General features: G+C 61.3%; 2 protein-coding genes across 5 annotated transcripts; one reads left to right on the forward strand and one right to left on the reverse strand.

Moving 5' to 3' along the window:
* The first annotated feature begins 752 nt into the window (after positions 1-752).
* SMIM29 (small integral membrane protein 29) lies at positions 753-3,563 on the forward strand. Of its 3 annotated transcripts, none has more exons than XM_025271471.3 (5): positions 753-891; positions 2,188-2,311; positions 2,554-2,579; positions 2,866-2,971; positions 3,132-3,563. In XM_025271471.3, the coding sequence occupies exons 2-5, from the start codon at positions 2,261-2,263 to the stop codon at positions 3,195-3,197; spliced, it is 249 nt and encodes an 82-aa protein (XP_025127256.1). In that variant the 5' UTR covers positions 753-891; positions 2,188-2,260; the 3' UTR covers positions 3,198-3,563. The 3 variants fall into 3 exon arrangements, with proteins under 3 accessions (XP_025127256.1, XP_006050404.1, XP_044787126.1); XM_006050342.4 differs by having other exon boundaries at positions 756-891; positions 2,188-2,371; XM_044931191.2 differs by lacking the exon at positions 753-891 and adding an exon at positions 996-1,498 and having other exon boundaries at positions 2,188-2,371.
* A 141-nt stretch (positions 3,564-3,704) lies between these two features.
* HMGA1 (high mobility group AT-hook 1) lies at positions 3,705-12,655 on the reverse strand. 2 transcript variants are annotated; one of them, XM_025271477.3, is made up of 6 exons: positions 12,496-12,655; positions 12,110-12,232; positions 8,895-9,036; positions 7,019-7,102; positions 6,376-6,426; positions 3,705-5,062 (listed from the first exon to the last, which is right to left on the reverse strand). In XM_025271477.3, the coding sequence occupies exons 3-6, from the start codon at positions 8,994-8,996 to the stop codon at positions 5,009-5,011; spliced, it is 291 nt and encodes a 96-aa protein (XP_025127262.1). In that variant the 5' UTR covers positions 8,997-9,036; positions 12,110-12,232; positions 12,496-12,655; the 3' UTR covers positions 3,705-5,008. The 2 variants fall into 2 exon arrangements, with proteins under 2 accessions (XP_025127262.1, XP_044787116.2); XM_044931181.2 differs by lacking the exons at positions 3,705-5,062; positions 6,376-6,426; positions 7,019-7,102; positions 12,110-12,232; positions 12,496-12,655 and adding exons at positions 9,667-9,729; positions 11,068-11,851 and having other exon boundaries at positions 8,986-9,036.
* Positions 12,656-13,274: the final 619 nt, after the last annotated feature.

A 13,274-nucleotide genomic window follows, 5' to 3' on the forward strand; every position in this document is an offset into this window, starting at 1 on the left:
ATCTTACTCAAATTTCCCCAATTAAGTGTGCCACATTTTAATGATCAGCCCACGGAAGCTTCGACCCAATCTTAACCTACTTGGCAAACCTATTGTGACCCAGAGGGACTTCACCCCACTGGTCCGAGGTGTGTGTGTGTGTGTGTGTGTTCCGGTGTGTGTGTGTGTGTGTGTGTGTGTGTGTGTGTGTGTTCCGGTGTGTGTGTGTGTGTGTCCCAGAAAACCGGAAAGAGGTTAACAGGGAAAATTAAAATTCAGGGCATGTTATGTGCTAGGCTCCACTAGTGCCATCGTTTGCTGCCTGCAGCAGCCTGTTTTACCAACACGAAGAGTGAGTAAGTAAGACGTAGGGAGGGAGGGTGGCTGGGCGCGAGGTCCGAGGCCAGGCAAGGGCTACTCTAGGCCCGCCTACACACTCCGAGCACAGCATAGACGGGCAGTGACGCTGCGTGCGAGGAGGCCTAGGGGGCTCCACAGACTTTAACGGAGGCCCCACGGGGCCTGCGATGCACGTTAGAGCGAGGCCCGGCTCCGACCAGCAGGGCGAGGGGCGCGCGCCAGGCCCCGACCCCACACGCGAGCTCCGGAGAACTGCCGCCCCGGGGACGCCCCGCGGGACGCCGGGAAACCGCGCGCCCCGCCCCGCGCCGCCGCGCGGCCCGGGGCTGCCCCCTGCCGCCGCGGCGTGGGCGCTGCAGCCCCGGCTGTATCCGCCTCCGGATTGGCGGCTCCGGCAGTCTCCGGGCCGGCTGCCTGCGGCCATCGGATTGGCTGCACCCCGATACCGCGGCCCCGCCCGTTTCCCCGGGTCCTTTGATCACGCGCCTGCTGGCTCTTCCGGGGCCCGGGAGCCAACCGAGGGCGTTCCTTTCCGGGCTGCAGCGGCGGGAGGTAAGGCATGGCCGGGTTGCATGGGCTGCAGAGCGCCGGTACAGGTCCACGCCTGGGGTGTCGGGATTTCAGGATACTCGGGTCGCTCTGCGCCCCCCTCACGTTCTCCTCCCCTGGCCCGAGCCTCCCAGCGCCGTGGGAACTACCCCTCGCTCTCCCTTGCTGGTCCGCATCTTAGGGACGGCCTGTCACCCTCCCTACCTCGGAATGTCCCCTCGACCACGGGACAGGCGTGCGACTGGGCGAGTCCGGAGCCCCCATAGGCACCGAGACAGGCGGCTCAGCCCTTAACCTCTAGATGGAAACCCAGGCGAACCGGGGTCACGGACCTCGGAGCGTCTGCGTGCAGCCACCCGTGAAGAGTCTCCTTGCATCTGTCATGGGAGCTGACCCTCTCCACTTCCGCCTGTCATGCCAGGCCAGGAGGGGAGGGACCCGGGCGGAGCCCCGAGTGAAGACCAGGGGGAGGTGACATCACCTCGCAGATGCAGCCCAGCCCTGCCCACTGGTGTCCACTCTAGCACAAGACCAATGGGGGAGACGGTGCCCAGGTTCTATGTCTGGAGTGACACCAGGGACAACGAAGGCCTGGGACCTATAGCCTGAGGTGTGCGCACTGGACCAGGATCGAGGGGGGTCCTCCAGATGCTCCTGCCTCACCCCTTGGCTTCAGTGAGGACCCCGTATTTTAACCTAATCTCTCCATTTTGCTTCACTGGATAGCTTCTGGTAGCCCAGTGCTCCAGTAAGAGGGGGCGGGAGCTGGGAACCTCCACCTAACCTTCCCTCAGTAACTAGTATCTGCAAATGTTTGACCAGCACCAGCACCTGGGTGAAAGCCCCACCCTGGGCAGCACTCAGGCCCTGGGTCTGGCCCCCCCTTGGTGCCCCTGGGTAAACCCCAGGATTTGCTGAGAGTCACTGGAGGGTTCAGCCCAGCACACTGACCTGGAAGACCCCCTCCCTCCCCTTTCCAGGACCTGACCTTAAGTTTTCATGCATTATTACTATCTTGGGGAGGGATCCAGAGCCTGGCTGTCACCCTGGGTGGAATTGACAACCTCCTCCTTCCTCTTCAGATTTCCCTCATAGCTCAGTTGGTAAAGAATCCGCCTACAATGCGGGAGACCTGGGTTCAGTCCCTGGGTTGGGAAGACCCCCTGGAGAAGGGAAAGGCTCCCCACTCCAGTATTCTGGCCTGGAGAATTCCATGGACTGTATACAGTCCATGGGCTCCCAAAGAGTCGGACATGACTGAGCGACTTTCACCTTCACTTTCACTTTCCCCCTCTTCAGGGAGCCCGGGGGAGGCACCCTCCCGAGGCGGTACTGCCCATGCTGACTACAGGGCCCTCCGGCTGCCGATGTCATGAGTAACACCACAGTGCCCAATGCCCCGCAGGCCGACAGCGACTCCATGGTGGGCTATGTGTTGGGACCCTTCTTCCTCATCACCCTGGTCGGGGTGGTGGTGGCTGTGGTAAGAAGCCTCCACACGCACACACCCCCACTCTTGCTAAGGCAGGCCGAGTGGGCCCGGACCCGCCTTACACACCATCTCAGTCCTGCTGTCTCGGGAGAGGAGGGTGTGGAGGTGGGTCCCTGTCCCCCATGGACCATCCTGGGCTCAGCCGCCTCCACAGTGCTGTTTCCCTGTTACAGGTGATGTACATCCAGAAGAGAAAACGGTGAGTGTCCCTGTCCTGAGTGCTCCCCCCCGCATTCTGCTTAAAAGTTCTTCCCATAGGATCTGAGACCCCAGCATACACGTAAGATGCCCTTCAGCCATTCAGAAGACCAACCTGAAATTCCCTGCATGCCCCTGTTAGGTTTTTTCCTATCCAGACACATGTCCTTAGAGCTCTAGGACCCTGAAAGGCACCCACTGGAGGTGCCCCGCTGGGGGAAACAGCGGAGTCAGGTGTCTGCAGGGAGGTGTGGGGTGCCGTGGCTGAGCACCCCCGTGCCCCCCAGGGTGGACCGGCTTCGCCATCACCTGCTCCCCATGTACAGCTACGACCCTGCCGAGGAGCTGCACGAGGCTGAGCAGGAGCTGCTCTCAGATGTGGGGGACCCCAAGGTGAGCACTTGGGGGGACAGAGAACCAGCAGGGGTGGGCCTACTCTCCTCACAGCCCTGAAGCCAGAACCTGCTTCTGCCCTCAGCCTTCCCCATTTGGGCCGGGGCCAGTCAGGTGCCTCCCTGCAAGCTGTGCTGTGGCCCGCTCTCCCCTGCTACAGGTGGTCCACGGCTGGCAGAGTGGCTACCAGCACAAGCGGATGCCCTTGCTGGATGTCAAGACGTGACCTGAGCCCCTGACCCCGCCCCTCCCCGAACCACGGGGTCGGCCAGGGCCCTGCAGCCTGCTGCTCCCCCAGCATCCTTCCCCTAAGCCCGGCAGAGCCGCCAGCCTCCACTGGACCCACCTCCTCACTCCCTCCTAGGCTTTCAGTCCTTTGTGGGATGAACCTACCTACCAGCCACTCCCAGGAACTAATGAGAATGTTTCTTCCTGGGGTGAAAGGGTGGCCGGGATTACCAGGTGGGGCTTTGCCCATCCATGGGCACCCTTCTCTAGCCCTCCCAGACTTAGCTTTGGAGCTGTTCCCATGGTGACAAGGCCTAATGTATATTGAGTATATATATTTTGTAAATAAAATGTTTTGTGGCTAGGGGTGTAGTTGATTTCTTCAAGACCGGCTTACATTACCTTCCCTGTAGTCAACTCCAGTGCTTTCTCTTTTTCACTCACTCACTAGAGATCCTTGGTTTCTAAACTTCTCTGTTCTAGGCACCCACCACAGAAAAGACAGTCCAGAAAAGGATATTTTTTTATTCAAGTAACTGCAAATAGGAAACCAGAGGGGAGCCCCAGGCTGGGACAAATAATGGCTACCTCCTCCCTGACAGAACAGGTGGAGAAGGTGGCCCCTACACCTGACAGTCAACACGGGCCCCCCCTCCCCACCCTCACTCTGCTGCAGCATCCTAGGGGCAGGACCCCACCTTCCCTGGGACTGGGGGAGTTGGTACCCAGCCTGCTTTGCTCCAGGCCCCTTCCCCTAAGGGCTTCTTGGAGGAGGGGGACGTGGGCAGAACAGGAGGCGATGAGGATGGACATTTGGCGCTGGTAGCAGCAGCAGCGACGGATGTCTAAGAACAAAACATATAACAAAAAACAACACGACTGTCCAGAGGTAGTTTGTGAACAGAGGAAAGATGGAACCAGAACCTTGGGGGTTGGGGAGGAGCAGAAGGGTGGGAGTGGGCGAGACTAGCTCCTGGTTATTAGTGCCCCGAGGGAAGGGACGAGGGGAAACTGAGGCCTGGAGCAGAAGCAGACAGGGGCGGGGAGTGGCTCCAGCTCACGCAAGTGGCTGCTGCAGGGAGCCCAGGCCTCGGGCCTCACCTGGATCAAGGGGATGCTTTCCATCATTGCAATGGGATTCCAGGGTGAGGGCAAGGTGGGCTGGAGCCTGCCTAGAGCTGGGAGGGGACTTACATTCCTACCTTCCTTCCTGAGCCCCCAAGAGGGTGGCCCCCACCTAGTGTGGGGACAAGGCAAGGCGGGAAGGAGAGGGGGTGTGAGCCACCCCACGGTGAGACACAGGTCGGTTGGGGGTGGTGGGGGGCATCTCGGGGCAGTCGCCCCTCTCCAGTGGCCGCACCTGCTGCGGCTAGTACAGTGGCGTGGGGCGTGTCCAAATGAGAGCATGAGATGGGGCTTGGGCCCCTTTTAAGGCCAGGGGAGCCCTCCCAGGCCCCTTAACGGGAAGCCAGAGGGGAGAGGCAGAGGGGATCCCCAAACCGAGAGCCCAGCCAGCAAGGCCCCCACCACGCAGGGAGCAGGGGTGTGGCAGCGTGGGAGCGGCTAAGTGGAAGTCAGCTTTGTCCGGGACGGCGGGTGTGGCGGGTGGGTGAGGGGTCACTGGGACCTGAAATCAAAGGGAGCGGCTCCCCACTCGGGCCCAGGGACCCTGTGGCGGCTGGTGTGCGGTGTAGTGTGGTGGGGAGGGCACAGGTGGGGGGCGGGGAGGGCCTGGGGGGGGCGGCGGGAGCAGAGCGGAGCTGTCCAGTCCCAGAAGGAAACTGCTCCTCGGGAGGGAGCGGGCGGCGGTCACTGCTCTTCCTCTGAGGACTCCTGCGAGATGCCCTCCTCTTCCTCCTTCTCCTGTGGGGTAGGCAGGGCCATCAAGAGAATGCCAGGCCCGCCCCCTCCTATGCTGCCGCCCCCAGAGGCCAAGCTCACCACCCCTCCTCCGAACACCCGGCCTCTCCAGAAGGGGGATGAGTCAGGGCTGAGTGTGTGGGTGACTCAGCAACCTCCACGGCCCAGTTTCATTCATAAAAAGGAAGAATTTAAAGGGAGGGAAAAAAAAAAACCACACACACGCTGCTCTCACACACAGCCAGGCCCCTCAGCCCCCAGGGGCAGGGGGCTCCTGGCAGAGCACAGGGCACCCCTAGGCTCAAGCTGGCGAGGAAGTGACTGGTCCTGGGGTGGGAGATGGCAGCCAGGGAAAGGAGAAGGGGAGGGCAGGGGTGGCTGGAGGCTGTGAGCCCCCTCCACGAAGGGTACCAGGTGGCCTCAGCGGCCCGCAGGGGCAGCTGCTGGGCGGTGGAGGGGCCACGGCCGCGGGCTGACCCCAGGCCAGGGCGGGGAGCAAGGGGAAGTGTGCGCCGGCCGGGGCTCACTCACTGGGCGGGAATGTCGGGACACCACACAGGGCCCCCGTGCCAGGCACAAACTCCAAAACAACCCGTTTCCTGTTACTCACTCTTGGGGCCCTGCCAGCACCCCAAGCCCCCCTCAGCCGGTGGTGGCTCAGCTCACACAGCTCGAGGAACGAGCCGCAGGGAGGACAGGTTGCAGGGGCCCCAGCTGCAGCGGTGCCCCGGAAGATCTCTGGGCTCAGCCCGCCAGCTACCGCTCCCAGCTGTCTGGGGGCCCAGAAGGGGAGGGGGCCCCCATGTGAGGAGCAGCGTCCACGGGGCATCGCCCCTCAGCTCCCACCCAACAGGCTATGTCCCACCCCCCTCCCAGAGTTGAGATCCTCTACTGCTGCTGCTTAAACCTCCCTTCTTCTTCTTCATTACTACAATGGGGGGGCGGGGGGGAGATGCTACCATAGGACCTCAAGGTCCACCCTAGAAGTTCTGACTCTGAACCATAAGCAGGGGAAGGAAAAGATAAGAACACCCCCAGTAAGGCAGGGCAGGGAGTCTGGCCTGGTTTGTACCTGGGACCCTGCACTTCTCATGGACACAGCTCTTCAGAAGCCCTGGGCTGAGTGCCAGGAGTCCGGGCGCCCTGGACAAACCCTTTCCCCTCCCTAGGCCTGGGTGAAAATGTGAAGCCCCACCATTGCTGGCCCTGCAGGTCAGGGAGAGCCGTCTCCCTCTATGGGCACACAGGAAGGAGCATCACTCACTCTTTAACAGTCTCCCCAGAAGAACCAAGCTGCCTCTGCCCCAGTCACCTACCAGTTTTTTGGGTCTGCCCCTTGGTTTTCTCCCTGGAGTTGTGGTGGTTTTCTAGATGGTCAGAGAAAAGATCCACTAAGTCAAAAATGTCCCTGACAGTGCCCACCCAATGACCAGTGCCCCAGATGGTGAGGGACAGCAGAGAGGGCCCACCCGAGTCCAGCTGGTGATGACTGGCCAGCCACACCGCCCCCCCCACCCCAACATACACACACGCCCCCCAACTCCCTCCTCCACCCATGACTCAAGAGGATATGAGTCGTGTTTTAGAAAAAATAAAATAAAAAACAAAACAACTTCTCTGAAAGGCTGATGCCACTATGAATCTGGCCTTCCCCCTCATTCCTGCAGGAGCCAGGGGACCTCCCGCAGAGAAGGTGACAGTCTCAGCCCCGGACGGAGCTGCCCCCTTGGCTCCTCCCTCCCAGCTTGCCTCTCCAGACCAGGAAACCTGCTGGACACCTGACTTCCCCACTGTCCTGGGCAGGCCAAGGCCCAGAAGTGAGACCTCAGTCACCGCCCCCCTCACCTCCATGGGCACAGGCCCATCACCACCCATATGCCAGAAGCAGGTGCAGAAAATGAGGACAGACCAGGCCTCCCATGGCTGCTGTCAGGGCAGAGGGCCCCCGGCAAGCCTCACCCGGGTCTTGGCGGCACCCTTGTTTTTGCTCCCCTTCGGTCGGCCCCGAGGTCTCTTAGGTGTTGGCACTTCACTGGGCTCCTTCTGCAAAGACAGATGAGACAGTCAGAGACACAGAAGCCACCTGCCCTGCCCCCTTTCAGGACAGAGCCCTCTGCCCCAGCCCAGCAGTGGTCTGCGCAGCCCCGCTCCAGAATCCACAGGAACCATGGCAGGTAACCCTTGGGATCCAGGTTCTCCATCTGACATTCTTTTGCAAAGCCTCTCCCTTAGATTCTCTGCAACGGCAAAATGACAAGACACCAGAAGGCCTCTGGGAAGGGTGTCGTGGAGGCAGAAAGACACGAGACAGCTGTCCATACCCCAGCTCGGCCTCTGACCAGCTCTCAGATCTTGGGCCAGATGCTGAATGAAGACAGGACAAGTCTCCAAGCACTGGGCTGTGATCACTGCCCACCCCACCCACACCTCCGCCAGAAGGCAGGCATGCAGAAGAGGGGAAAGGATGCCCCCTTCCCCTAGAGGGAGCCTCCGGCTCTACCTGCAAACCAGACTCCCTCCAGTTACCTTCTAGGGAGGACTCATGTCCACATCTTGGAACCCCAGAGACCCCTGCCATTTGGGCCACTGAAACTTTAATAAGCCGGAGACAGAATAAAAAACTGCTACATAATGCACAGAAGGCGGGCAGTAAAGGCACATCAGCAGTGGTTTCCCAGGGCGGCTGCCCATTCATCGCCCAGTAACCCCACAGCCCTTCTGACACCCCTCACCGACATGCCCACAGCTGGCAGGGGGAAGCCAAAGGAATTGGACTAAGGGGGTGACTTCTCCACACGTGAACAGGGCTCTGAAAGAGGCAGATGAATTCCACCGCCCGTGAGACTCCTCGGCGCCTCAAGAGCGAGTACCGAAATCCCCAATGGGGGTGGGGAGGCGTGCCTGGGGCCTGGTGGATGAGGATCAGCTTCGGTTCCTTTCCCCTTCTCTCCCCCAGGAAAGGGAAGGAACGGGGCTTCACCCACAGCTGCGCCCTCATGTGGGGACAGCTGCCTCTCAAGAGAGAAACCAAGGTCTCCACCAGGTAACAGGTGGCGCACACAGCCTGACTGGCCAAGCTCCCTCGGGTGCCCGCAACCAGGGCTCTGAGTCACTCTGCCACCAACTCCCCAATGTTTTAAACTTCCTGGGCTTTTACAGAACCAGGCAAAGCCCAATGCAGGGTCACTCAAGGAAGCCCACGAACAGGTGCTGGCCCCTGCCCTGGGATGGAGAACTACAGAAACGGACAGTAAGTATTAAGTAAGTCACCAGAGTGCCGCCACGCGTACTGCTGGGCTTACATATGTGAATGTTCACGTTTCTACAATTCATCTTTGTTGTTTAGTCGCCAAGTCACATCCAATGCTTTTACGACTCCACGGACGGTAGCCCACCAGGCTCCTCTGTCCATGGGATTTCCTGGGCAAGAATACTTGAGTGGGTTGCCATTTCCTCCTCCAGGGGATCTTCCTGACCCAGGGATCAATCCCGCGTCTCCTGCTTGGCAGGCAGATTCTTTACCACTGAGTCACCATACTTCAATACACTGGTCCACAATGGACTGGAAATAAAGGGTGAGTGGTTTACCAGTGTACGCTCTGGCCTTCATGACTACAGGCTCACTCCTGGCTTGAACTCAGGTTCAGCGCTCCCTTGGACCACACTCCTCTCGGGCACCAGGGACGCGTGTGTGGGGAGCGCACACATGTGTAGGAATGATGCCGCACCCTGCCAGTCCTGTTTTCACCTGCCACGATCCCTAGCCCCAAGAGGTAAACCGAGGCAAAGGTCTGGACAGCCAGCTGCCTCCCGCCAGCGCGGCCCCAGGGCTCACCGGAGGCTGCTTGCGAGGCCGGCCCCGCCCGCGCTTCTCAGCGCCGTCCTTCTCCTGCTTGGAGGCCAGGGGCTGGCTGGACTTCGAGCTCGACTCGCTCATCTTCCCTCGTCAGCAGAGCAGGCGAGGAGCCACGGCTGGGCTGCGGGGAGGCAGGAAAAGTGTTAGCCACCTCCAAACCCTCACCACTCCCGCCCGAGAAACGCCCAAAGGGAAACTGCCTGCTCCCAGGGACCCCCAGGACTCCACACCCAGCCCGGCATGCAGGCTGCAGGGCGGGGCTGGGCCGTTGGCCCTAATCAGGGCCTTATCTCCTGCTCAGAAGGGCTCTTTGTTGCCCTGCCACCCCCACTCAAGAGTGCAGCCAGCCCAGACCTGGCCGTGGGTGAGGCTGCCCTGGCTGAGGTGTGGGCGAGATGGTCCTCAGACTGCCAGGGCCCTCTCCTCCACTGTGCCGCCCCTTCTCTTTTAAAAGCAAGCCAAGCCTGGGTAGCTCGCGGGGAACAAGGGAGAAGAGGTAAGCAGGGAATGAGCCCTGCACATCTACCTGGCAGCCATGCCATCAGTCCCTGGGCCACCTTGTCCATAGCACTGCCCAGGGCCCCACCGGTTCTCTCTGCTTCCCTCTCCCTGGGTTAAACCTTGGAGGGTCAAAGATCGAACAATTTGGGAAATGGGGGCTAAAACCACACTGGGTGAGGTGTGGGGAGGAAAAGAAATCACCCAAAGCTGAAAGGGGAGTCTCCTTTTACCCCAGCCCACTCCCACCCACCTGGAGTCAGACGGGATCCTTCTCTTTGATGCCTCCTCTCATGAGGGGCAGGGACTTCTCCAACTGAGAGGAAGAAGACACTAGCTGACCCCCTGAAGCCCTAGGAGGGCTGATCCTCAAAGCGCCCTGGTCCTTTTCTGGCATATTCCCTCTTCTTAAGAGGACTGTTTGGACTTAATCAGTCCTACAAATACAGAATTCATGTAAAACCACCCTCTGCAAGGGGCACCTGCACCTGTATTTGGGAGTCTCTTCCTGAGGCTGAGAAAGAGCCCCCACTCCTATCCTCCCAGTTCTTATCCCCAAGTTACAGACAGAGATTTGTCCTGGGAGGCGGCCCTTGGCAAAGGGTGGGCCCAAGTGTCTCCACTTCCAGAAAAGCCCCTCAACCTATAAAAGGGGAGTAATGATGCTCCACCTGTCTTGCCTACGTCTGCAGACTGCAGCAAGAATCAAACCAGGTAAAAATTAAAAATACTTAAACAACTGAAAGGTTCATTCCAATCAAAATGAGAACTAGAACATTTGAAAACGACTCTCCCTTTTCAGATTCAGACTATTTCCAATTTTAACCCAAAGAGAGGAAAGCCTGTTGTTTTGCAAACTTGTGATTGTTAAGAGGGGCCTGAGGCCCCTGATCCTCAAGTATTGAAATGCTCCAGACGGCGAGACTTCGTCTGGTAATTATTCCATTTCATAATATTTCAGACTTGAAGACCCTTTTAAACAAGGTGGTTGGTGATTTATCCTGCTCCATCATTAGTGGCTTGGCCTGCTCTGTAATTACAGGCAGTGATTAGAATCTTACATTACACCACAGATCCCCCTTCAAAACTAAACATCAAAATTAATCAGCTAAATGAGCGCTGACCTCACATGAGGTTTGCTGGAGGCCCCCTCCAAGAGGGGGTTCTAGTTGGGCGAAGCCAGCCCCTAATCCCAGAAGGCCCAGCCCAGCCTGCCTGGGGACCCTGTTGAGTGCGTCTGGTATTTTTCCCCACTTCTTGCTGCTGGGGACCCTTTAACCCGCTCACCCCCACTCCAGGCCTCCATGAACTGAATTAAGGCCTGAGGCCCTCTCTGGTGAGACCAACAAATGCTTGTCTCTTCCACCTGTTTCTGAACATCAGGGAGGCCTGGCTTGGAGAAGCCACGTTTGAGGCCCAACTTCAATCCTATCGTCGGTAATAAACCCTTTCGGGCCTCAGACTTGTCCCCTCCATACAATGTGGGCTCCACAAACGCTAAGGCAACCCGAGGCCATGACTCTAGGAAATCACCATGGGGCTGCCTCGTCTCCTCCCAAAAAGTGGCCTATAGGAAGGGCTGATGAGGTGCCCAAGGTCACAGAGCAAGTTGGAGTGGGTTCCTGCGACCCTTCTCGCCCGCCAGTTTCCTTACACGCCTGGCGGCTGGTAAAGCCCCTGTCGCCCCTACTCCAGACCCGCGCCCTGGGTGACTCTGCAAGTGTCTGCGCCCGGCCGTTGCAGGTCGGCCGGAGGGACGAGGGGCCGGAGTGCGCGGGGGGAGGGGCGCAGGCCGCGGGTGCAGGCGCGGGAAACCGGTGCCCTCCGACCGCATGCACCGCCACGAGGGTGCACCCGGCCCCACTTCCTGCCAGAGGGGGCACCCAAGCCCGCCTTGGGGCAGGAAACCTGGCGCGCGCGGGGGAGAGGAAGAAAGCCGCCTCCCTCCGCGCCCTCCCCGCAAAATAAAAGCCCCAGTTTAAAAAAAAATGAAACGGGGAGTCAAAGGGACTAGTTCCAACAGAGCCCAGCAAAGCAGAGAAACCAGTTTGTGGGGGCGGAGGGCAGGCCGGGCCCCGGGGGCTGAAGAGACGCAGGCCAGGCCAGAGGTGGGGTCGGGGTGAAGCCCCAAACCCAGGCCAGGGAGTCGGCCTCGGCTGCGGAGCGAGCGCCGGGATAAAAGGCCAAGCCTGGAGTTCAGGCCGAATTGCGGGGTTCCCGCCCATCCCACCCCCCACTTAGAGAACTTCCCCAGGCTGCGGGGCCGCCCGGCCCCGGGCTCTCCCGCCGCGCCCCAGCCTGCCCCTCTCCCCGCCCCCACGGCACAGGCCCGGGCTCGGGCTCGGGCTCGGGCGGGAGCGGCGGCCGCGCGAGGTGCACCGAGAGCCGCCGGGTGCACGACTCGCGCTCGCCGCAGCCGCGCGCCCCCTCCCCCACCGTGCGCTTCTCCCGGGTCCCCGCCCCCCGCACGGCGCCCGCGGCGCGGGGGCAGGGGTGCGGGCGCCCTCCCCGCGCCGCGGGCCCCGCCGCCCGCCCCCCGCGCCGCGCGGCCCTCCCCCGCCGGCGGCTCGCGCAGCCCCGGCCTGGGAATAAAGCCGGAGGCGCGCGCTGCAGCCCCGGGGCGGCTTGCAGGAGGGGGCGGCGTGCGGCCGCGGCGCGGGCGCCCCCCTACGCCGCCGGCCCCAGGACGGACTCACCGCGAGCTCGGCTGCCGGCCTGCGGTGCGCTCTCCGAGCTGCCGGGAGCGACGGTGTTGGGCGCTGAGGACCGGCCTGGCTCCGCCGCCGCCGCCGCCGCCGCCGCTGGTAGCAAATGCGGATCTGAAACCGGGAGAGAGAGCAGAAGCGCTCAGAGGCCGCCGCCGCCGCGTGCTCGCCGCCCTGGCCCCCGCGGGGTATTTATATGTCACATCCAGGCCGGGGAGGGGGGGGGGCACAAAAATATTCCACCTCCCCCGAAGGATGGCGAGGGGCAGGAAGCTAGGCACGGCCCGTGCGCGGCCTCAATAAATAAATAATTTATTTAAATGATAGATATTTAAAAAAAAAAAAAAAAGGAGCCACCGGAGGGACAGCGAACTCACGCCTTCTTGGAGCCGCGCCAGGGCCAGAAATAGCCCGGGCTCGGAGTCCCAATTAGAGGAGCGCAGCCCCGGCTCAGGGGAGCTTAAAAAGAGCGACCCAGGGGCAGGGGGGACGGGCCCGCCCGCGCCAGCCGTGTCACTGGGGGGCGGGGACATGCAAATGAGCCTGGGGATTTAAAAGGGCGGCCGCCCGCCGCCGCCGCCGCGCGGGTGGGTGCTGACGACGCCGAGGGCCATGCGGAGACGGGCGTCTGGGGGCGGGCGCGTAGGGGGGCCGGGCCGGGCCCCAGAGGCCGCGGTCCCCTCCCTGCAGTCCCCGGCCGGCAGACTTGGGGAGCTGCTGAGAGGGGTCACCAGGAAGCCCTTCCCAGGGGGCGGGCGTCCTCTCTGCGTGGAGTGGGCCCGCGGGAGAGACGCCTCTGGGGCCTTCCGGGCGTTAGGCCTGCCGCCCGCAGGCGCGTGAATGTGCGCGGGTGCCGGTGCCTGCGGGGGTCTGCGCGGACGCCGGTTGGAGAGTCCCGCGGCCTACCCGCCGTCCTCTCCGCCTAGATAACGCGGCTCCTTAGAGTTTCCCCTGGGTGGACAGGTGTCTGCGTGTGCATTTCGGTGCCAGCCGTGTGTGGCTGACTGGTGAAATGTAAGGTCTTGTGAAACTCGAACGTGAAACTTGTGAGATCCCGAGTTTAGATTTAATGGGCCCGAGTGAACCATAATCAAGGTGCGGCCTCCACGCGAGGCAAACGATTGGCTCCTCTTCAGGTAAACCTGAGGGGAGGGCT

The sequence above is a fragment of the Bubalus bubalis genome, chromosome 2 (genome assembly GCF_019923935.1).
Source record: "Bubalus bubalis isolate 160015118507 breed Murrah chromosome 2, NDDB_SH_1, whole genome shotgun sequence".
In the NCBI taxonomy this organism is placed as follows: Eukaryota; Metazoa; Chordata; class Mammalia; order Artiodactyla; family Bovidae; genus Bubalus; species Bubalus bubalis.

Bases quoted from the DNA above. Each gene is read 5' to 3' on its own strand.
- SMIM29 (XM_006050342.4), top strand. From the start codon at position 2,261: ATGAGTAACACCACAGTGCCCAATGCCCCGCAGGCCGACAGCGACTCC. The intron at 2,580-2,865 runs GTGAGTGTCCCT...CGTGCCCCCCAG, and splicing joins TACATCCAGAAGAGAAAACG to GGTGGACCGGCTTCGCCATC. The intron at 2,972-3,131 runs GTGAGCACTTGG...CCCCTGCTACAG, and splicing joins CAGATGTGGGGGACCCCAAG to GTGGTCCACGGCTGGCAGAG.
- HMGA1 (XM_044931181.2), bottom strand. From the start codon at position 11,638: ATGGGCGGGAACCCCGCAATTCGGCCTGAACTCCAGGCTTGGCCTTTT. The intron at 9,730-11,067 runs GTAAGGAAACTG...TCTTCCTCTCAG, and splicing joins CTTTACCAGCCGCCAGGCGT to TTGGAGAAGTCCCTGCCCCT. The intron at 9,037-9,666 runs GTGGGTGGGAGT...GCCTCCCCGCAG, and splicing joins AGGATCCCGTCTGACTCCAG to CCCAGCCGTGGCTCCTCGCC.